At 29.9% G+C, this 22,823-nt stretch overlaps 1 protein-coding gene across 21 annotated transcripts in view; it reads left to right on the top strand.

The window, feature by feature from the left end:
* The window catches only part of LOC143226188 (putative fatty acyl-CoA reductase CG5065), a 122,271-nt gene extending 99,859 nt beyond the window's left edge, over positions 1 to 22,412 (top strand). For 14 of the 21 annotated variants that reach the window (XM_076456813.1, XM_076456811.1, XM_076456816.1 and 11 more), the window contains 12 exons: positions 1,633 to 1,749; positions 3,858 to 4,033; positions 5,087 to 5,159; positions 6,218 to 6,324; positions 7,339 to 7,516; positions 7,923 to 7,967; positions 10,519 to 10,637; positions 11,797 to 12,036; positions 16,032 to 16,046; positions 19,716 to 19,845; positions 20,296 to 20,423; positions 21,195 to 22,412. In XM_076456813.1, coding sequence (XP_076312928.1) covers positions 1,633 to 1,749; positions 3,858 to 4,033; positions 5,087 to 5,159; positions 6,218 to 6,324; positions 7,339 to 7,516; positions 7,923 to 7,967; positions 10,519 to 10,637; positions 11,797 to 12,036; positions 16,032 to 16,046; positions 19,716 to 19,845; positions 20,296 to 20,423; positions 21,195 to 21,348 — 1,482 coding nt within the window. In that variant the 3' untranslated portion in view covers positions 21,349 to 22,412. The remainder of the gene's footprint in view (positions 1 to 1,632; positions 1,750 to 3,857; positions 4,034 to 5,086; positions 5,160 to 6,217; positions 6,325 to 7,338; positions 7,517 to 7,922; positions 7,968 to 10,518; positions 10,638 to 11,796; positions 12,037 to 16,031; positions 16,047 to 19,715; positions 19,846 to 20,295; positions 20,424 to 21,194) is intronic. The other 7 variants (XM_076456828.1, XM_076456827.1, XM_076456833.1 and 4 more) reach the window with 1 other exon arrangement.
* The last annotated feature ends 411 nt before the right edge of the window (positions 22,413 to 22,823 follow it).

Raw genomic sequence — 22,823 nt, 5'->3', positions numbered from 1 at the left:
TATAAAAGTAAAATTCAAGACTCAGTTTCATGTTGTAGGAATACACTATTTTCTTTGGGTTTAGAACCAAACATTTTAAAACTGAAATAAACAAGTAGATGTCTGTTTGTGTCTGATATGAAGAAGTTGAGTTGGTTGATGAAAAACTCCGTTAAACTGTGAAAATGGATTTTTTTTCACAAAACTTGATTTGTTGTGAAGAATAAGTAATAAGTTCTTTAAAATTAAAAGACCAGTTAATTGTTTTTACCAAGTTTCATAAACATTTACGAGAGCATTATTTAGTAGTTAATGATACAGTTTTAAATAAATGTATTATTTTCATGTTCTTATACAATTGATAGGTATCCTGTTAAACATTTTTTAATTTTTTGTTGGTATTTTAAATATATGACATGTTGACTTTGAATTTCGAAACCCATGAAGTAATCTTGTTAAATGCATACTTGTGAATATATCTTGATCTGTTAACTTAAGGTTATTGATTGATTAATACTTATTACCTATAATTTATAGAATTTTTTTTGTTAAATACTTAAGATTTTTTGGTTGGTCAGTTAAACATTCATAGTTTTTGAATTGAACTGTAGAACATTCAAGGTTTATTGATGAGTGAACTGACACACATGGTTGTTAATTGGATTGTTCAAAACTAATGAATTTTTGATTGAACTGGAAATACTTAAGGTTTGTATTATTTATTGAATGTTCTCTGTTTCACTGGTGAATTAAACATGTTAGATATTTATATAATTAAAAGAGTAATGTGCTTGCATATGTAGAAAGCTTACTAAACTTCATTAAGCTGTGCCAAAATGAAATTAGGAGAAGGAAAGTATGGATGACCTTGCCATAAGGGTAAGAAAGAGGGGTGTATGTAGATAGTATTATGCATTGCAAAAGAAAAGAAATTGAAGAGCCACATCTTGGACAGCCATGTTTCTATGTTAAGGTTTTGTGTGTGGATTATCTGTATTTGTTTATACGTATTTAGAATACCTATATCGTTATCCTGTTGAGTAGGGCCCTTGGAGCAATATCACTGGGATTTAATACTTGTCTACAATACCCATGTTTTGAAAGCACTAATAGATCTGGTGTCTCTTGCTAGATAAGTCAATCAGTTTGTCATTTTTATGGGTGTCACATGCTGTGTAATAGGTTTCACTTATTTAGGTGTAATGTTGCTGTTATTGAAACACCCTGAACAGGCATCAGATTTATTTAGAACTCTGTATACCTAACCTCTGTTGTGAGTAGTTTAGGCAGGTCACTTAACTGTTTTAATTATTTTAAATACACAATACTGCCTTTCATTTTGTAAATTTGATGCAATCAAGTACAGAATACTACAACCAAAAATTACTGGGTGTCAGAAGCATGCATTTTTCCCTCTAGTGTAATGATTAATATGGCAGTGCTTGTGGTTTTTATTTAAAAACTTGTGGTCTAGTGTATGAATATATGTGGATGAGAAATATAGTTATTACATAAGGTTTATTATTTGCCTTTTTTGCTTGTATGAGAACTTGGCTCATTAGGCATAGGGACTGAGATATTCAATTTGTGTTTGTTGAATTCTACCTTTTATAATGTTATTTATATGTGATTTATTAATTTTTTATTTCATAGGTATTGGTTGAGAAATTGCTTCGATGTTGTGGTGGAGTAAAAACTATTTATCTTTTGTTGCGGTCTAAGGGAGGTCGGGAACCCAGAGAACGGATGGAAGAACTTCTTAATGCTAAGGCAAGATAAGTTGGCTTTTTCTTTTTAAGTTCATCCACAACACGTATTATAGTTTCCTATTTATAAAATGTATATTTAATTGCTTTCTTCATGAAAACCAAAATGAAACAATGTCTCCATTAAATTTCGAAATTAAACCTATACATTTATTTACCATCTCTAAACAACTCTTTGTTATGAATTCAGATATCAGATTGAAAGCTGTGAACAGACAAATTTCTATTGATGAGGCTGGTCTTTCTGCAATATAAGCCGTCGTAAAATGATGTAAAACAATACACACACACCCACATATATATACATTTCTGTTCCTGAATTTACTATTATTTTACAATTTACATTTTAAGTGAAAAGTGTAATGATAAGAAATTGTATTTATCCATAGCTTTATAAAAAAGAAATGTGTATTTCTGATTTTAAAATTATTATAAAATTGCATTAGAAATGTAAGATAATCTATGGAAACGAAGTATTCTTATCAGCTACCCTTCTGTGATGATGTTTCCTACACATTGTGTAATAATAAAAGTGAAACTAATGAGATACAGTGTTGTTTTTTCATACTGGGAAAATCTGTTTGAAGTATTTTCACTGAGGAAACACCATTTATTATATTGCACCAATATCATGATAAATTATTTCAAATGATAATTGTTAATAATAAGTAACCAGTACTTCATCTTAAAGTATCTATAGTAGATGAAATTGGTTTAAGTTATATATATTGAAAGTATTTAACACCATATAATGCTAACAGTATAGAAACTTTTTCAAGTGACATGAATTAGTGCTTTTTATTCAAAGTAGACTGACAAATCGTATAGTACAGTTAATACAGCGTAATTATAAAGAAAAACTGCATACTGAAGAAGATTGTATTTTCAAAATTACTTGTCCTAGAACATCATTGCAAAAATTGCAACATGGAAATTACAAAATTCTTTTCAGTTTTATTTATAACCGTGGTAACGAGGATTACTCTTCTCTTTTAATGATCTTTATAACCATAGGTTGTATACTGTATACATTAAATAGTGTTGATATGAGTAATTAATCTCATGGCATCACTTTTTTCTGACATCTTTTTGTGCATTTGCAAAACATCCTATGAAGGAGATTGTTTACATGAAAATTATTTGAAATACTGTTCATATGTGTCACTACTAGTGGTTTATGTCTTACCACCAGCAGTTGGTGATAAATATCTAAAGTTTTGGGAGTCTTAGCACTTGCATCTGCTCTTTAGAGTTATTGTTATCCAGTGTGTATCATTTGTAAAATGGACTAAAATATAAACTGTGTATATCCTGACATTTTTTCCTTAATCCCTCTGCAGGTATCGTCAAAATCAAGAATGTTATTTTTTGATTCCCATTTTATATGTATTGGTGTTTTTGGTTTTAACCTTAGCATTGTATTTTTGCTCTGATGTAAGTTTATGTAAAACAATTTTAACAGTGTTTGCAAATATAATTCTTTTAATTGGCATTTAACTTACTGAACTTGTATGTAATTTTTTACTTCTTTAATTAAATATTTATTCTTTAGAAGGTAGGCTACAAGAGCTACATTTCTTGAGTGTTCTAATTAATATTATTTCAAAACTACAAGAAACAACTAAAAACACTTTGATGAAACAATCAACCAATAAAAATAGTAATACAAATGCCAAGCAACATAAAAATAACAACTGCCTACTGAAAAGGTAGAAAGATATTTTTTGATAACAGCATGCAACTTTTCATTCTAAGTAAAACTTAGATGATTGCAATTATACATGACAACAACATTTATTCCAATATATTTACTTTGTGAAAATATTGGTTTTCTGGTAGCCATAGTTGTTATGAACCCTCATTTCTTTTGTTTGTTTCAACTGTAACATGAAAAAAAGAGCTCTGGCTTATTTCAGAATGAGAATTTTATTAAACAAACAACAGGTGTCACTATATATGTATTTAAAGATATCACTTACAATTATTGTCAATTAAGTTTTTGGTAATACTTTTAAGATATTTATGTTATGTTATCTTTCCAGTATCAGTATTATGACATTGTTATCAACATTATTTTGGGATAACAGTTTTTTTGTTTAAATTTTGTTACAGATTTTTGATGATATTAGGAAAGAGCGACCTCACCAGCTGTCAAAGCTGGTTCCAATTCATGGGGACATAACTCTTCCTGGTCTTGGCATACGACCCTCTGATGTTACTCTCCTTGCAAATGATGTCTCAGTAGTTTTTCATTCAGCAGCCACAGTCAAATTTGATGAACCTCTTAAGTGAGAAATCTTAGTATGGGTGTAGTAAACTTTATGAGAAATCTTAGTATGGGTGTAGTAAACTTTATGAGAAATCTTAGTATGGGTGTAGTAAACTTTATGAGAAATCTTAGTATGGGTGTAGTAAACTTTATGAGAAATCTTAGTATGGGTGTAGTAAACTTTATGAATACACGTGCATGTTTTTCTTCATAATTATGTAGCTGGAGTTTCTAATTACAAAAAAACATGAATTTGTTGCATGTGCCAGTAAGAAAAGAAAGATTATAATGTACTTTCTGAAATTACAAGAAATAAATTATTTTCAGAAGGAAACTCAGTATTCTAGTGACTGATATGATACAGCATCTCAGTGTTGAACTGATCTGGTTTACAGTTCTTGGCTTCAAATGTTCATTTAGATTCATCAATAGATATTCCTTCTCACAATAGGTTTATGTACATTTATAAGTTATAAATAAGTCCTAAATGTTGTTGTTTTAAATTAAGCACAAAGCTGCACAATGGGCTATCTGTGATCTGCCCACCACGGGTATCGAAACCCGGTTTTAGCACTGTAAGTCCACAGACATACCGCTAAGCCACTGGGGGGCGAATTCCTAAATGTATTAATTCTGACTTTTAATCTAGACGTATTATGTAACTTACATTTGAGATATTGTTTTTGATTTATAAGCATATGTGTGTACTGCTGTTATTATACTGTATGCATGAAAATAAACATCTTAACAAAACTAGAGTTTGTAAACTACAAAAAATTGATACACTTACGAACTAGGTATGCTAATGAAGAGTAACTGGAAGGAATGATTTATTTTATAAATTACCATGTGAAACATATTGAATCCAGTTGGCTAAATCTTTGTTACTGAAAGCATAACTGTGAATTTTTTGTTTGTGTAAATAGTGTTTTCTTTCGTTTTGTTAATCGTTTATGTTGATGATATCCTAACATTAGTTATATTCAAAATTAATTGCTGGTAAAGTTTGAATTTAGAAGTTCATACTTTTTATATTAGATCTTTTCAAACTTCCATGTTTTATTTTTTTCAGGCGTTCAGTAGAGATGAATATTTTAGGCACACGTAGACTTGTAGAGCTCTGTCATAAGATGCCTCATTTGGTGGTGAGTTTAACCTTTCTGATATTACAAAAATAGACTTTTAGAAATTTTATAATGTGTGTTTTGACATATCAGTTTGTAATATTTTTCTTCTGATACATAAGATAAAATTAAATAATATTAGTGGTTATTGTTTGGAAATGACAAAAGAAGAAGTATTTTCTTTCATAACACTTTCCATTCATTCAACAAAAAAACAAAACAAAAATAAAGACAGTTAATTAAAATGCCTTTTTGGTAGCAACTAGTGGGTTAATCCATCTCAGATTTGAATCCAAACTAAGAAAATACAAGATACTTGGATTACTACAAAAACTGGATGGATTCAAAATAATGTTTCTCTCAAGGCTCTGAGATGAGGTCCAAGGATAGATCTTCTTTTTCAAAGGAAAAGAATTTTGTAGTTAGAACTGTTTAAAAATGCTTTAACAGTAATGTCTAATGTTTTAATTATTTAGCTCAGTTGTTTGAACACTTACTTTAAAGTGGTCCAACGTTAAGGTTTTGCTCAAGGAAGATGAAAGTAAAAAGTATTACTACCACCTAGAACAGCATTTCTTAAGCTTTTCCATACAAGTAAAGAAACATTTTGATTTATATATGAGTATCCTGTCATTTTTTGTTTGTTTGGTTTCATGAAATTCCTCAAACCAATGGCTCAGAAACTAACTGACACCTTCACACTCAAAACATCAATAACAATGGAACTGTATAATATAGGAAAGATCACTGTTCACTTTATGTTAATGGATATCTAGTAAATCACTTTGTACCTTATAACACCATTTATGTATTATTAAACTTACTCTGAGCTTTCGTGATGTTAACCTGAAGATGGCCTAAGAGGGTCGAAATGTTGTTCTCTGCTTTCTTAGTAAAAGTGTTAATGCCCATACTAACCATCCTGAGATACAGTTTTACTGTGAGCTTTGTTGTTGAAAAGGAATGTCATTAATTTACTTAAAATTTACTGATCTGAGAATTAAGTTGGTTTTAGTTATAAAGCTCCAGCTGCCAGAGTTGTTCACTTTTCAAATAACAGTAACGTATTACTTTTGCAGGCACTGATTCATGTTTCTACAGCGTATTGCAACTGTGACAGAGATGAAGTGGATGAAATAGTATATCCTCCTCCTGCAAACCCACAAAAGGTTATTGATGCTTTAGAGTGAGTATTTGCAATGCATTTTAGAATATACTGGAAAAATAAACTCAAAAAACTGATGTGTTACTATTACTTTCATGAGCAGTATTTGTCATGATTATTACCAACTCCTTTATGAGCAGAAGCTGGCATAGTTATTATTGACCTATTTCATTAACACTAATAGTAGGTCACTCTTACTGTGTGGATATATTTAAATGGAAAAATTGCAGTCATAGATACTTTGAGCATTAATGTAATTACTCCTGAAAAAAAAAACTTGACTACATAAATTAGATCTTTATTTGAAAGAATATGAGTGATAGTAGTGATGCTTTTGTCTTGTCATTTAAAGCCCTCCAGGCTAACAAGTGTATAAAAAATATTTCCAGAAGTTTATCAACTGGATTTTTCACAATTCGTTTAACAAAATTTGAATTTATATACTTTTAAAACAAGGCATTAATTAGTGAATTCAAGTAATTCCTGAAATATTTTTTTAAATTTTAAACACTAATATAGCTGAAAAGCCTATTATACAGTTAAAGTGCTTTCATCAAACATATTACTTCCCTGAAGTATTTGTATTATATAGCTTACATTTATAAGCACATGTGTGCACTGGTATTATTGTGCTGTTAACAGCATGTATGAAGAAGATCATAACGAAATTAGGATCTATAAGTTGCAAAACTTTAATACAGTAACAAGCCAGTCTGTAATTAACTGGATGTGTTAATGAAGGGCAAGCATAACCTTGTAACAGATTATGCTTATAATTTTCTGTTTATTTTCATGGGCTTTGTAGTTTAGCATTGAAAAATGGGTGATATACCTTTGTATTCTTTTTACTGGAAAACAGTTTAGACCTTAACTTAATTATTCATATATATATATAAAGAAGAGCTGCTTTGAATTTAGTACTTGGTTTATAATAACTGGCTGGGGTGTATATCAGAGGCACTTAGTTGAAAATAGAAAACAGAATTAAACATGCAAACTATGAATGTTTCTGCAGATATTTACTTGGTTTCTTAGGTGGATGGATGAAGAAATGGTGGCATCAATCACTCCAAAACTTCTGGGCGATCGACCTAATACATACACATACACCAAAGCTCTTGCTGAAAATCTTCTTGTAGAGGAATGTGGTAGTCTACCTGTGGCAATTGTCAGACCCTCTATTGTTACTGCAGCATGGAAGGAACCATTCCCAGTGAGTTGATAAACTAGACAGGATAATTTTAATGACCTTGTTCAGTTTTTAAAACTTTCTTAATCTTGTATATTCCTTATTTTTTCTCTTGCATTATAAAGGTTATCATTTGAGAGAACTTACCATGTTTAAAAAACAAAAACACAATTTAATTAACATAATCATGTTTTAAGGGGATTGATGTGTCTAAGTTTGAGTTTGTAACTTTGTAGAAATATAGTTTTTATAATTGTATATATATTTCACATGTATGCTTTTATATATGTGTGCATCTTGAAAGCTTGTTTGTTATTGTGATTGCAAGAGTATGATGTTTAAAAAGATTGACTTTCATTAAATATTTCTTAATAGAAATGACTAAATAATGATGTGATCCAAGCTATACATCACAGTTTCTGTCTTTCAGGGCTGGGTTGACAATTTTAATGGACCTACAGGCCTTATTGTAGCTGTAAGTGTTTAGATGTGATATTTAGCCTTCCTTCATGATAAGTAAAGTAAAAATAAATTGAGAAAAGGTAAAAGATTTTACCATATTTTGTAAATTCCATTTTGTGAATATTATATAATTATATGATTTACTGATTGGCAGTTTGTGAATATTATATCACAGTAAGACTGATAGTATTCACAAGTCTTTCTTTACCAGAAGTGAGAAATGTTTATATTCTCCTTACTGGAAACCAGTTTAAGGGCGGAAAAGAAATATTTATTAAAAATTACTGAACTATTGATTAGGATTTGTTTGCATAAAATGTTGTTATATTCCATAATAATTTATATCTTATAAATTACTTATAGAAGTAGCATTTAAACCAAAGGTATGTATGTCATATACACAGTGACCTGATAAACTTTTGTATTAAGTAAAGGGTCTCTTTGGCAGCAGTATGCAGTACATGAGGTGTATGGTGAAAAAGCTTTTACATTCTTTTTAAGGGCCAATAAAGAAAGATTTATTTAAATCATTATTAGTTTAATTTTAATATAATATCACAAAAGTCATTAGATAATGTTTTACTGACATGAGGTGTTAGGTACCTTAATAACTATGTAATTTATTATTTTAAATCTAATTTTATCATGCTAGTTCCCAAGTTAAATTTTGATTATTAAAAACAGTTTATTTGCATAAAATTATTTAGGTTAGGTTACAAAAAAAATGTGAAGATAATTGTTAGCATCTAAATAAATTTAACCATTTTGGTAAGGTTTATTAGGTTTTGAACATTGTATAAAATCTTGTTATATGACAAGCAAAGGGTAATTTTTTTCCTTTTAATATATTGTATACTTAAAAAAAAAGAAGTCATACTCCATTTGCTTTTTTAATTTTTTCTTTTAGATAGAAAGAATATTTGATTTTTCTAATTTAATTTAATGTTTCTAAGGCTCATCAAAATGTCTTTTTTTCTTTAATGGAAGGAAAATCAGTTTTATAAGCATATATTTTATAAATATTTGTTGTTTTAAAGTGTTGATATTAGGTTTTTGTTGGCAAAGTAGAGATGGGAGAAATATTTGGTCTAATTGGTTATTGCACTATCATTAAATTGGATCTGATTACACTATGTAACAAAATTTTTACTTTTTTTTGTTCCTGGACAGAAAGTGTTATTTCTCAATTGCTTATGCTTAACGTAAATGGAAAAGACCTATTTTTCTCTTCAGACTTTGCTTTTGTGACTTGGGAGTGTATAAAGAAAACATGATGGGAGACTATATTTGGGGGCTGATATGTGAAAGTGATTTATATTACAATCGCAATTTTCGAAAAACTACTCACTTCTAAACATTTTTGTTCATTTTTGTATAACTTTAGTATATGTACATGTAAATCTTGATTCATATGTTGTTTCATTCAGACCTAATGTAAATGAAAATGTGCAAATTTGCCCATTTTTACATACAGAATAGGTTAATTTCTAAATTTCATTATCCGGGTCTCAAAAGCAAAGTTTGAAGAGAATAATGGCTGTTTTCTCTACTTTTATAACATAAGCAATTCAGAAATAACACATACTATCCAGGAACAAAATTTGTATTACTTAGCATTATATATTAATTTTGCATTGAATCAGATAATTACATAATATTTCTGTCAGTGACTTATCTCACAATATTACATGGGAATTATACTAGTTGCATGTATTATCTGATGTTTTCTACTAGCTTCTAATTATAGTATCTTTTTCTCTGGTAAAAGGGTGGGAGCTATGATAGTAATAATATGGATATTTGTTACATAGTTTGAAAAACATCACACCCACCAGTTGTATTATGAGTGTATGCCACAGAAAATTACATTAGCAGCAGCAACAAAATGGCAAACACACTCCAAACAATAGTCTCAGTGGGTGTGTCTCATTTCATCATGTGCCACATTCCCTTAAAGGGCATATAACTGCTACTTACTCATACCAAACTTTAGACCATTGTGTATATTCTTGTAAAGTTTCAAAGAACAATGACAGATTAACTAGTTTAATACTATTTAACAAGAATGTGGTAGGTCATGTGCCCATTGCACACTTTCAATATGTATAGTCACATCTATTGTCAGATTTGAAAATATCCAAATGTGGTCAGACATCTGAAATGTAATATATAAACACAACTACTATTTGTGCTGTCCCTATTATACATTTGCTTTCCAAAATATATTTTTTTAAATTACTGGATTACAATTAATAATAAGATTTAGAAGAATGTATTGATACTGTTTACTTAAGGTGTTGGACAGCCACTCAGTAAAACTATATCAAGACCAATATATTTTGTCAAGTCATAGAAATAAAGGTAGTGCTTTCCACTATTTTGATGATACAAGTATTTACTAAATAAACCACAAAATAATCATAGGTACAGTCAAAACTTTACAGTTTAACTGTAGACCATAATTCTTTTAAATGATAAATGTGACTATTTTAATTTAATTTGTTTGCTATACTTCAATGCTCTGGATTTCTTGTCAGTTTTTTCTCATCTGTTTCCCAATTCAGACAGGAAAAGGTGTTTTAAGATCAATGTTATGTCGACCAGGTGGGACTGCTGACATCATACCTGTTGATGTGGTTATTAAACTGATTGTATGTGTTGCATGGTATACAGCTACTCATAGGTAATGTAAGATCTTTTATAATGTAAGCACTGTTATAATTCTTTAAGATATTAAACTGGACTTTAAGATGCTCTAATCTATTTAATATTTGCAATTCTGTATAATAATGTAATATTCTGGTGTATTTTAGGCTAACACTATTGTTAAATGTAGGGATATGTGTTATTGTATCATTCTGAAATAAAGTTTTATGTCTTTAATATCAGCTGTATGTAATATGATGTTTTTAAACACTCTTAGTTACTAGTATGCATGGTATATCCACTTGGCAATGAAAGTTTAAGTTTTGTATTCATAAACTAGATATTGATAACATTAGTATCACAGCTTATACTAAAAGTGGATATATTGTTTGTGATCTGTAGCCTATAACTTGTATAAAAAGAAAATGTAGGCTGTAGCAAATGTTATAGCAGAAATAATTAAATAATTTGTTATCATTCCATGGGCTGTACTTAACGTTATTTTCACATTATATTTTGGAAAAACCTGCCTGATAACAGAATACATAACAATATGTTTAACATAAACAAATGTTTTCAAATATATATATATATATATATATATATAAAGATAGTGAGACATATTTTTTTACATTTTCGATTATTATTTTGTTCTTTAAATTTAAACTCCTGGTAATCAAACTGTGTATTTCTCAAAATAATGAACCATGAAAATGTCTTCACTGGTCATTGCCTTTACTGTCTCTTTTCTGTAATTTCTAATATAAATATTATATTGTGTAGTTTACATAAAATACAATTAATTAAACCAGAAAGTTGGATACTTTTCTCAACCAGATCCTTTCCACAAGAATCTATATTATGTTCTTTACTTTTTATCTATTTGTTTAAATTTTAGTCTTATTTCTTTGTACAGAATACACTGAGGCTAATTTTAATATTGAGCTTAATATGAATACACGTAATAAATTACATTTTTAATTTGAGAAATCAAACCTTTAGCAGAATATCCTTATTTGTTGCTAACTTGAGAGCCTTTTACTGGAATGTTTACATTCAGTAAAACTTATTGACTGTCTGTCATATTATAGTGTGTGTGTAGACTATGTGCATGCATGCACACACACACACATTAAGGAAGTTAAGGATTTATATGTATATCAGCTCTAAACATTTAGTTTATTTGTTACTTCCAGACCAAACAACATTGTGGTTTACAACTGTACATCTGGTTCTCAAAATCGTTTATCATGGGGAGAAGTGGAATCCATTGTCTTTCCTTTAGTATATACACACCCAAGTAGGGAAGTGTTGCGATATCCTGGTGGAAGTTTCAAGAGTAACCGTGTTTGGAACCAGATACACGTATTTATCCATCATTTAATTCCAGCTCATCTGCTTGACTTTGTCGCAAGACTAATGGGACGAAAGCCAAGGTGAGTCATAACTGTATAATTGTGATATATTCAGTTTCTGACATGGAGTAGTGGTTAGAATGCTCAACTCACAATCTGAAGGTTGCAAGTTCAAGTCTTCATCACCAAATGTGCTTGTCCTGTATTGCTGTCAACTAGGTGTAAATTTTTTGGCTTGTAAAAAATATCAATTAACCCAAACTAATTGGAATTCATATCTTAATGAAAAAAAACAACAAAAAACACTGGTCATTTTAGAGTAACCTTAATTTGCATTATAATTATTAAAATGATTGTTATATAACAATAAATAATATAAAAGAATTGTTTTGAAACATGAAGGTTTTTATCAAAACAGCCATGCATGTATTTGTACCTGTTACTAGATAATTTAAAACCATACTTGAATTATTAATAAAATTTACTGTAGGATTTTCCAAAAATTTCATTTTCAATAAATCATGTTATTTTTGTAAAGAAACTTGTACAATACCTTTTGTATTTTTAGGTACACCCTCAAAAATCTTAATATTTTCTATTCCAAACTAGATATAAATAAATTACCTGAACTTTAAATAGGAATTCAGTTTTTCTTATGGAAACACTGTTATTTATAAAATAATTTCAACTTGTGAAATTGTATCAAAGAGTAGTAAAATCGTAGGCTTGTGTAATGTAATTTCATTAACCCTAGAATGCCAGTGTTAAATTTTCAGTCATTTACACTAAATGGTATGGGGTCATAGTGATCCCATATTGATGTTCTATGGTTAACATTAGGTGTATAAAAACATACTGTTTATAATAGTGTTTGACAAAGGATGCACATTATGCTAGTATAATAAGTTTGTAAACAATGGCATATAAGTATAATGGTAGTTAGTGGTTAATAATACATAACTGAGGTTGTTGAGGCACTTTGATTGAAAAATTGACTTTTTACAGTAGGTGTCTTTGAAAAATGCTCTTCTATTTGACAGACTGAAAGTTTCTGTGGTCTATGTCGACGTATGAAAAAGCTGTATGAATGTAAATGATTGTAGGTGTTATCAAGAATATTCAGTAGTATTCTGTATTGTTTACCTTTTGTTTATAGTCCTCACTATGGCACCACTGTGAATCAGTTCAAATCTGTTTATTAGTATTGTGTATCTTTTGAGCATACTCTACAGTCATCTATGTTAAACAAATCTGTTCTCTGCATTCAGATCTGAAAAGCTTGTTTTGAATAATTGAGCATCTTAATTAATATAACAAGAACTTAAGAGAATCTGATTTCTGTATTTCTATTTCTAATTAAGCCTTAAACAGTGGTCATCATCCATAGATGATTCCATGCTTTGCTCTCACTACAGCTATCAACATTTGATGATACAGGTTTAAAACATTAGTTGGTAACCCCCTCACACTGCGATGACCAAACCCACTCAGAGTGTTGTGTCTGAGCCATTTTCTCAGTGTAAGTCATGGAGCAGAAAAGGAAGAGTGTGTAAAGTAAGAGAATGAAGCGAAAACATTTTTCATTGAAAGACAAAATAAAGTATCAGCACATGATACTCATACCAGTGAAGAAGAAAACTTTTCACATTTTGCATCATCATCCACTTCAATTGTTTCAAGCTCTGAATATGATTTAGATAGTGAATCAGAATTCATAATTGAATTAGAATCCATTGGGTAAGTTGTCATGATTTTGATCCATTTATTCATTCTTTTGATAGTAGAAATGCTGGACTTACAGATAAATTTAGGCTCACAGATGAATCTAAAGGATATGATTTTTTTACTGCTATATTTGATCAAAGTATAATGAGTCATATTGTGTGAGAAACAAACAGATATTATGAGTTTTGTAAATTCTTGAATTCTGAAGAAAGTGAAAGTAACACTCCCTCTACTTCATGAAGTAACAAAATGATAAGATACAACTGTTGAGGAAATATACACTTTTTTGCTCCACATGTATTCTTATTGTGTATTATTATTCTTATATGATGCTTATTCCACATGTAAAAAAGTGTGTGTTGGCTGATTATTAGAAGAATAATCCTCTTACAGGAACTCCAATTTTTTCCAAAATACATTACTCGAGATCAATTCAGGAAGATTCTTAGATATTTGCACTTTGCAAGCACTGAAAAACCTAATGCAAACAATCAACTATGGAAAGTTCTAGAATTGTTTACAATGATGAAGAATAAAGCTAAAGAATCTTTTTCTCCATTTAAAAAATTAGTTATCAATGAATCTTTGATTATTTTCAAGTGTCACATTGTTTTCAAGCAATACATTTCAATCAAATGCCATAGATTTGGAATAAAGATCTTTGTATTATGTGATTGTGGGATGGGAATTGTAATAGATATGATTACCTATTCTGCAAGTGACGTTCCCAAAGATCCCCAATTAGGATTTGCGGGATCAGTTGTCAAGCAGTTAATGAAAGACAACCTTGGAAAAGATCATACATACACTGCTAATTATTATGAAAGCCTGTAATTATGCTACTTTCTCTTCGAAAATAAGACTGATTTTTGTGGAACAGTTACAAATAATTGGAAGAACTTACCGATATTCGCACCTCTGAAGAAGGAAGGTGTTGAGACCAAGAAGCAAGGGAATATTTTAGCACTTTAATGGAAAGACAAACATCTTGTTACTTTGCTTAGTACAGTTCATATAGATGAAATGAAATACAGGGGAAAGGATGATGATTACAAAACTAAATAACTAATAAACAAACCCAATATGGTTTTAGATTATACTATCAACATGAGGCCAGTTGACAACAGTAACATGCAAATTGGACAAATTGATTGTAAATGTGTGAAGTGGTACAAAAAGCTCTTTTTTCTTCTCCCCCACCTAATTTATATCTCAGTTTTGAATTCTTATAACATTTATCTAATAAAAACTGACAAGAAGCCATCATGGAGGCAGTTTAGTTACAATGTAATTTACCAGTTATTGGAAAGGTATGGAAGGGTGACAAGACCTTTTCTGGGAAAGACTTGTTGGGAAAAAAAGCATTTCCTTGGCAATTTTTTAGAAAGAATTCCATCCTCATGAGCTAGAAAAAGTGGAAAAAACAATTTCACATATGTATGCATACAACATGAAAAGAAAAGAAGCGAAAGATGGTGACTACCTGATGTAAATAATGCAGAGTAGCACTGTATGCTGAAGAGTGTTTTCATGAATTTCAAACCCTAAAATACATTTGAACTTGTAATAAATAAGTCTTTATTATGCTTTTATTTTTATTTCTTTCATATTTTGTTCAAAATTTATAAGAATGCTAAAGATTATATTTAAGAAATTTTTTCTCCAATTTTTCACATCCTTAGTGAGCTGCTACCTCTAACATTCCTGCTGTTTAAGGGTTAAGTTAGAAAACTTTCAAATACCATTTTTAAGTATACTATAGCTTGCTTAGTTAATTTTTGTGAAATATTTATTTTCATAAAATTAGGTTTAGATTTAAATGAAATAATATTTTCTGAAGTTTCAACTTCAGTAAAACTCTTAATTTTTCAGTGAGATAATGAAAAAGCTGTTTTAGACACTACAAAACAATATAGGAAACCAAGTCATTGGCTAAGATTTTAAACTGTGATTAATTTTCATATATAAAGTTTTCTTTTGGTTACAAAATGAAACAGTTTAGAAACTTGCTATGCTAATTAAACTACAAACTATATCCTCTTTACTAATCCTTCAATCTTTCTATGGGTCACTTGCTAGTATCCATTCACTTACAATGATTCAGGAAGACTAAAAAATGTCTTGTTTTTTTAGTGTTTGTTTGTAGTTATATCTGTGTTTAATAAGTTATTTACTCACTCATCTTAGTATAATATTCTCTCTTTCTCTTCTCGAATTAAATGATAACTTTTGTTAAATGGTAATGTTGGGGAAACATTCTTTATCTGTTAGGATGCTCTCTGGGTTGTATGGTTTACACATCTTCTTCAAATTGTTTATAATGTATGCTCATTATTTCCTAACCACTGCAGCCCTGGACTAGAAAGGTACGTCTCCAACCTTTTTTTTTTTATATAAAATTCTCTTTCCCATTAGCATCGTAATTGGATATTAATTTAGCACAAGACAGCATGGCCTGCTTGGTTGAAATAAGGAGCTGAAATAAACGTTTTCCTTCTGTACCTTTTTTTTTTTGTGGTTTTTTATGAGTTAATTACCCTACGTGTATGTGTTGTATTTCATTATTCGGCTCCCTTTTGTTTCTGTGATAGCTAGACTTGCTATGCTGTTTAGTATTTTTTTAATATTATTATTTAAATAGTTATAGTACCTTTTCGTGACACTTTATTGGTGAGTAAAAACAGTTTAATAGCCTATAAAGAAATGGAATGCTGTTAAATCAGACAAATTACAAAATATTTATTTGAAATTAATTTGTGGGAGATGATAATTTTAACTTCAAGATATGTTACACTCTGTAAGTTTTGTTCACAATTTACGAAACCTCACAGTAATGAGATATTGATATCATGCAATACTGACCAAAACTGAAAGAAATATTTTGAAATTGCATATATTTAATGACTAGTGGGCATGGTGACAAATGCCAGCCCTTTATTGTGCTGCCCTCTGGTTGTACAAAGTAGTAAGCAGATTTCAGTTATATTGTAATGCATGAAATTCCCTTTCTAATGATACTAAATACAGTTTGCTACTATTTCTTTCAGTTCAGATATCATGTTATTGTTGAAATGTGAAGTCATATGAAACAAGTAACACTGTGTACGTGAAATTGTATGGAACTTAAATGCAGTTTTGAATTCTTCTATTTGAACATTTGTGAGTCACCTATGCATGTATGTAAATATACAGTACTGTGCAAAGTATTAGGACAAAGTAAAAATTTGATTTCAGGCTACTTTTAAAGAACAATGGAAGGTAAATCACTGGTGAAATATCAAAATGTTATTATTCTTCATATTTAGTACAACAGAAACTCAGCAGAAGTGCTTGAGTTCAATAAACAGTTACTATTTTGTGTGTCTCCCTTTTGCTTTAATAACTGCAGACAATCTTTCAGGCATTGTTGCAACATATTTAATCAAAGTGTCCTTTGGGATTTTACCCCAAATGTCTCCAGTAAACTTCCATAAAGTTTCTTTGTAAGTAACTTTTGATTTGTTAAGTTTTTAATCTGTCAAATCCCAGAGTTGCTCAATCGGGTTGAGATTTGGGCTCTGTGGGGGCCATTACATCATTTGAATGATTCCAGCAGCTTCTTTCTTAGCCAAGTAATTTATGCATAGGTTGGACGAGTGGTTGGGGTCATTATCTTCTTGGTAGTAGAATCCCTTACCAATAATACACAAACCACTAGGTATTCCATGATGGATCAGTATCTGGTAGTACTTGTGCTGGTCCATTATTCCATCTATTTTGGAAATATCTGCTTTCGCCTCAGAAAAATGCTTTGGAATCATCACACTGCCTCCTCCATGCTTCGTGGTAGATGCTGTTGTAGTGAGGTAAGTATGTTTAATTTTACTTCCACTGGATGAACATCATACATTTTGAACCATATATTTCAAACTTGGACTCATTTGTCCATAACACCCTTTTTCCAATCATGAACAGTTCAGTTTTTGTACTTTTTTGGACAATTTTAGTCAATTACCAATATTCACAAATCAAAGTAAAGGTTTTTTAACTGTTACATGACCAAATATTCCATTCTCGTTAAATCTTAATATTGTAAATTTGGACACTTTTCTGTCATTTGGTACATGGTCATTTATCTCATGCTTGAGATCAGTGACAGCCTTCTTTCTGTATAAACAAAGATACTGAATATCAGTATTATTAAGTTTAGGTGTTCTACTTCTTCCTGTCCTATTTTCAAATTTACTTGTCTGAGTCTCAAAATCTAAAATGTACTTGACAGTGTTTGAGGAGTATTTCAAGTCTGCAGCAATTTGTCAGAGAGTCCAACCAGCATCATGTAAACCTTTTTTGCAAACTCTCACTCAACAGACAGTTCTCTATACTTTTTGGTCTGTAGCATGATAACAGAGCTTAATATATAGTGTTAAGCACTGTTTTTATCAAGGTTTATTTATGGAATGCTCTTAAATTGATTTCTCCTAACGTATGCTGGTACCATGTGCTAGCTCCTTTTTATATAGTTAAGATATTGTTGGGGTACTGTAACCGCTTTTTCAAACCCTAACTTTGATCAGTTGGTTAAATGAAGCAGAAACCTTACGATAAGCCTTTGTTACAAGTATATGGAAATTGTAAGGAATAATAAGTGTTCTTATTCAGTTTCCAACAGGGATCAGTGAAGCATTATTATAGCATTGAAATTTATGTTCTGTAATGACATGGAAGAATTAGCCCTACAAAATGGAAGGAATGACAAAATATTTTCTTGTCATAACATGTTTGCACAGTACTGTGTATATACACATACACATTATTATGGTAAAATTATTTCAGGTATTTGAAAAATTCTGAGCTTAAGTGTAGAATTCTATATTTATAAAGCTATGAACTACTTAGCTATGGAACTGTAAAACTAAAGTAACTGTTTTAGTAATACTAAAACGCATCAAATGAAGAATACACATGAAACACAACTAAAGAGTTTGGATTAATAAAATAAACATGAGAGAGGATGTCTCAGGCATGAACTTGGCTAATAAGTAAATGATAAAAGAGATTGTATTATCATGTGACTGAAAGGACCGGATTAATATGCTGTTTAAACCTAGACCAAACTTCTAAGTGCATGGCTGAGGAAATTAAACCCAACATGTCTTTGAAGCTTTGATTAAGATATCAAACACATGATTGAATTGGTCTTTCTAAAGCTTAAACTGCTAATGCATAGAATATTATGGAAAGGTTGGATCACTACATAATCACTGGTTCCATAACTGTGACTGGCATACATAGATTAAAGACAAATACCAGTAAAATAACAATAGTCACACCATTCATCAATGAAGGTCAAGATATATTTGTCAGTATTGGTTATAACTGATGAAAATTTCCAATATTTGTTACACTGTGCAGAACATAAGTGTACAAATGAAATTCTAAGGTGAATACTAAAGTAATTCTATCTATTTATCTGGTGTCTTGGCATCATAATTTGTTGTAAAGAACTGGCTGAACCAATTTTAATGAAATTATTTAGTAGTAGATATTAACATTTGAGTCACTGATTTATTGTTGAAATGATGTTTGTCTATCTGAAATAAAATAGTTTAGCTCTCTTTGGATTATGAAACTTTCAATACAACTAACTCAGTACAGCAGTTTCAAGCTGTGACACCTGTCATAACCCACCTAAATCAATGTTAGGATGTATGATATTATGAAATGTAACATAACTTGAACTTGAAAATTCTGTCTAGTATAAGGTTTCTTTTTATATATTAAACTCTGAAGCTGTTCATCTTTCCAGTCAGAAGAGTGGTGGGTACTCATAATTTATTAATCTTGAACTTAGAAGAGAATATGTCTCTACTGTAGTTTTCTTTGACTAAAATGAATGTATTATATATGTACTAAAAGTTGAGTGATTTAATTTTTTCTTTCAAAATTCCCAAACCTGCTGTTGTTTCTCTCCCAGTGTAAGTTTTGAAAAGTTATAGATGTAATTAATTATAGATTTTTCATCAGTGGAAAAAAAAATTTGGGTTCTGTTTTAGAATGGTACAACTGTATTCTCGTCTCAACCGAGCTGTAAACTGCTTAGAGTACTTTACAACTCATGAGTGGACGTTCCATAGTAGCAATGTTCAGACTTTGTACAAGCAGCTAGTTGGAAAGGACAGAGAGGTGAGCTGAATCTTACACTAAGTATTTAGAATGAGCAAAACACAATTTGTCACATCAATAATAGAGTTTAAAAAAAAAAATGATAGAATTGGACAACTCTGAATAGAAAAAAATCAAATTTGTATAAAAAATATATTTGTTATTTTAAAACCCTTCAAATTAAAACACTAAGGCTAAGAAAATTATGTTAAACATAACAAAACTGGTTAAATTTCAAAGCATGTGGCATGATTTACAATTTATAAATATAGTTTAGCAGTGTAATAACAGATGTAGGAGGAGTGAATTAAGTTATTAGGATTTTGATTCTTATCTAACAGATGACATTTAAGTAAACTTAGTAAGTTAGTAAATGTATATTCTCACTTCTCACAGTTTAGCTTTTGGTTGAGTTCTCATCAACAGGTATGTTTGGGCTGGTAATGTGTATAAATTTAATTTTGTTGTTAGACCTTTGACTTTTCCATCAAAAGTCTCGACTGGCCAAAATATTTTGAAGATTATGTTCTGGGATCCAGAAAATTCCTTTTAAAGGAGGACCCATCTACACTTCCTGCTGCTAGACGAAATCTTAAAAGGTAAAATTTGCAAGTAACTGCTTGTTTTTATGACAAATTATAACTATTTTAATGGTTGTAATGTGGATGATTGAAGATCATATTCTCATGTGTTTCTAAACCTTTTCACATTTAGTATATCTAACATAATAGAAGTAACAAAGACAGTTAAATAATTATGAAACATTTTATATTGGCATGTATTAAAAGTAATGTGAAGAGAATAACAGAGCATCTCTCTTCACAAGCAACTAGTTAATGAGGATATTTTTCAATTTTGATGAAATCTTAGATAATATTGAAACTATCTGTAAAAAAAAAAACCTGCAAAATGTATCATGAATGTTCATAATTTGTTGCAAACTTTTATAATTTTAGTAAGTACACTTGCTGAGAAAATCATTTCAGTTGTAAGCTTAGTTTAAAGTTATTTAAAACAGAATTACAATTGTGTTTATGTACCAAACTTCTAGACATTAATTTACACAATTCTTATAATAAGTGAAGATTAACTGAATAATAAAAGAGTATGTTTGGTAAATAATTACTGTCGTTAGTTTCTAAACTTTTAAGTATATTTAAGTAAGAAGTATAAATATGTATATGAATTTTCCTATATGATATTTTAAAACTTTTTTTTAAAGTTTATTGTGTTTCTACTACAGAATGCTAAATAGGTATGGGTGACAAAATTGCAGTCTATTAATAGTAAAAGTTGTCAGCAGTCATTGTAATTTACTGTGTGTTCCTGTTTATGAATAAAAGTTAAGTCCTGCTGTGCTTCCTTCACAGGTTGTATCTATACAGTCAACTGGCAAATCTGATCTTCCTCCTAGGATGCTGGAGGCTTTTAATGGTGCGATTTGACTCTGCCAGACGTCTATGGTGGTTCATTCTGTCCATAGCAATGAGGTGTTACAGGCTAATTCCAGTCTCTTTGACTTAGGGACAGTTTTACCAAATGCAAACAGAGAACTTTTTTCGATTTTGCAGGTAAAACAGAACTTTGAAGAGAGCACCTTTACTTATTGCTTTTTATGTTACTGTAAAAGGCAAACTTCAGTAATGGGAACCAACAAGATGTAGACAGTTTCTCTTATAGAAGTAGGATAAAGATGGTTATTATTGTGTGTACATGTAATATTTATAGATATATATAACTTGCTTTTCTCTGTGATTAAATCTTCACAATTTCATTACAATATGAATGTTTGAACGTTCGTTCTTTCATCTCTTTTTTTTTTTTGTTCATAGTCTTTGATTTTTTATAATAAAATAATATTGGATGTTGAGTGAAAAAACAACAACTTAAGTTACAGAACTAAGTTATTTTAAACTGGTGCTGTATTCTAAGTACTTTTCTCAAGCCAATATTAATATTATTACAAGTAAAAAAGTGGTTTTAATTGTCGAGACTGTAGGCTTATTTGTATTATAACTTCCTTTAGTATTATAGCTTTTAATTAGTTTAGGACCATTTTAAACTCTGGGAAGGATCTTATAAAACTGATTAATCCAAAATAACACTTTCCATGTAAGATTTTAGGAACTGTTTGTAGCACTTTGATATATGATATAGCACTTTCAATTTATTTTATCATATTTACCAAAGACTTAAATTTATTTTACCTTATTTCTGTTTATTTATGGGTGGATTGTCTGTTTTTGCAAATAAAAATGACAATCTGATAATTTTTTAAAATGTGCAACATTATGGGAAACATTAACATTTGTTTGATTGAATAGGAATAATTATTCTGTCAATATTAATGGTAAATGAAGCATTTTAGCTAAAATACAAACATATGTCAGAGATTTAGCTAACTAAAAAAACTATCTTTCTTTAAATGCTGTTATATTTTCTGTAATTAGTGTACTCTTAACAGTGAAGTGGATATTGTACAGCTCATATAAAATTTTATCTCAATTTAAAAGTTCCCTGTGAATTGATGTTATTTCTGAATGTTTTATGTTTAGCCTTTTCAAAATAAATCAACACTTTGCAATGCTTCCAGTGTCTGTTCCATCTGTTATATTAAACAAAGTGAACAACTATAAAGAAAATGTAACAACATTTAAGATATAATAGCTTCCTATAAGATTGTGCTCTGTAGTTAGTTAACTTTAGAGATCAGTTTAAGTTATTCTTCAGAATACATTTTGTTCCTTAGATTGATTTTCTTTTTGCTTAGCAGTTTTTTCTTACACAAGTAAAGTGAAAGTATAACCTGTATTGATGTGTAAGGTTAACTGTGTGTGTGTGTGTATATATTAGTAAACATAAATTATGCTTGTTACCAATGTTTTCTTCAAGCACCAGATTGAAAAAAAAAGGAACCAACAATACTGAGACCTTCTACACTACATTGGTTAAATAAAGCCTTATATTTCTGGAGTTTTATCCATATAAAAGTTGCAAAC

The sequence above is a fragment of the Tachypleus tridentatus genome, chromosome 9, assembly GCF_004210375.1.
Source record: "Tachypleus tridentatus isolate NWPU-2018 chromosome 9, ASM421037v1, whole genome shotgun sequence".
NCBI lineage: Eukaryota > Metazoa > Arthropoda > Merostomata > Xiphosura > Limulidae > Tachypleus > Tachypleus tridentatus.
This window is presented reverse-complemented; position numbering and strand designations above follow the sequence as displayed.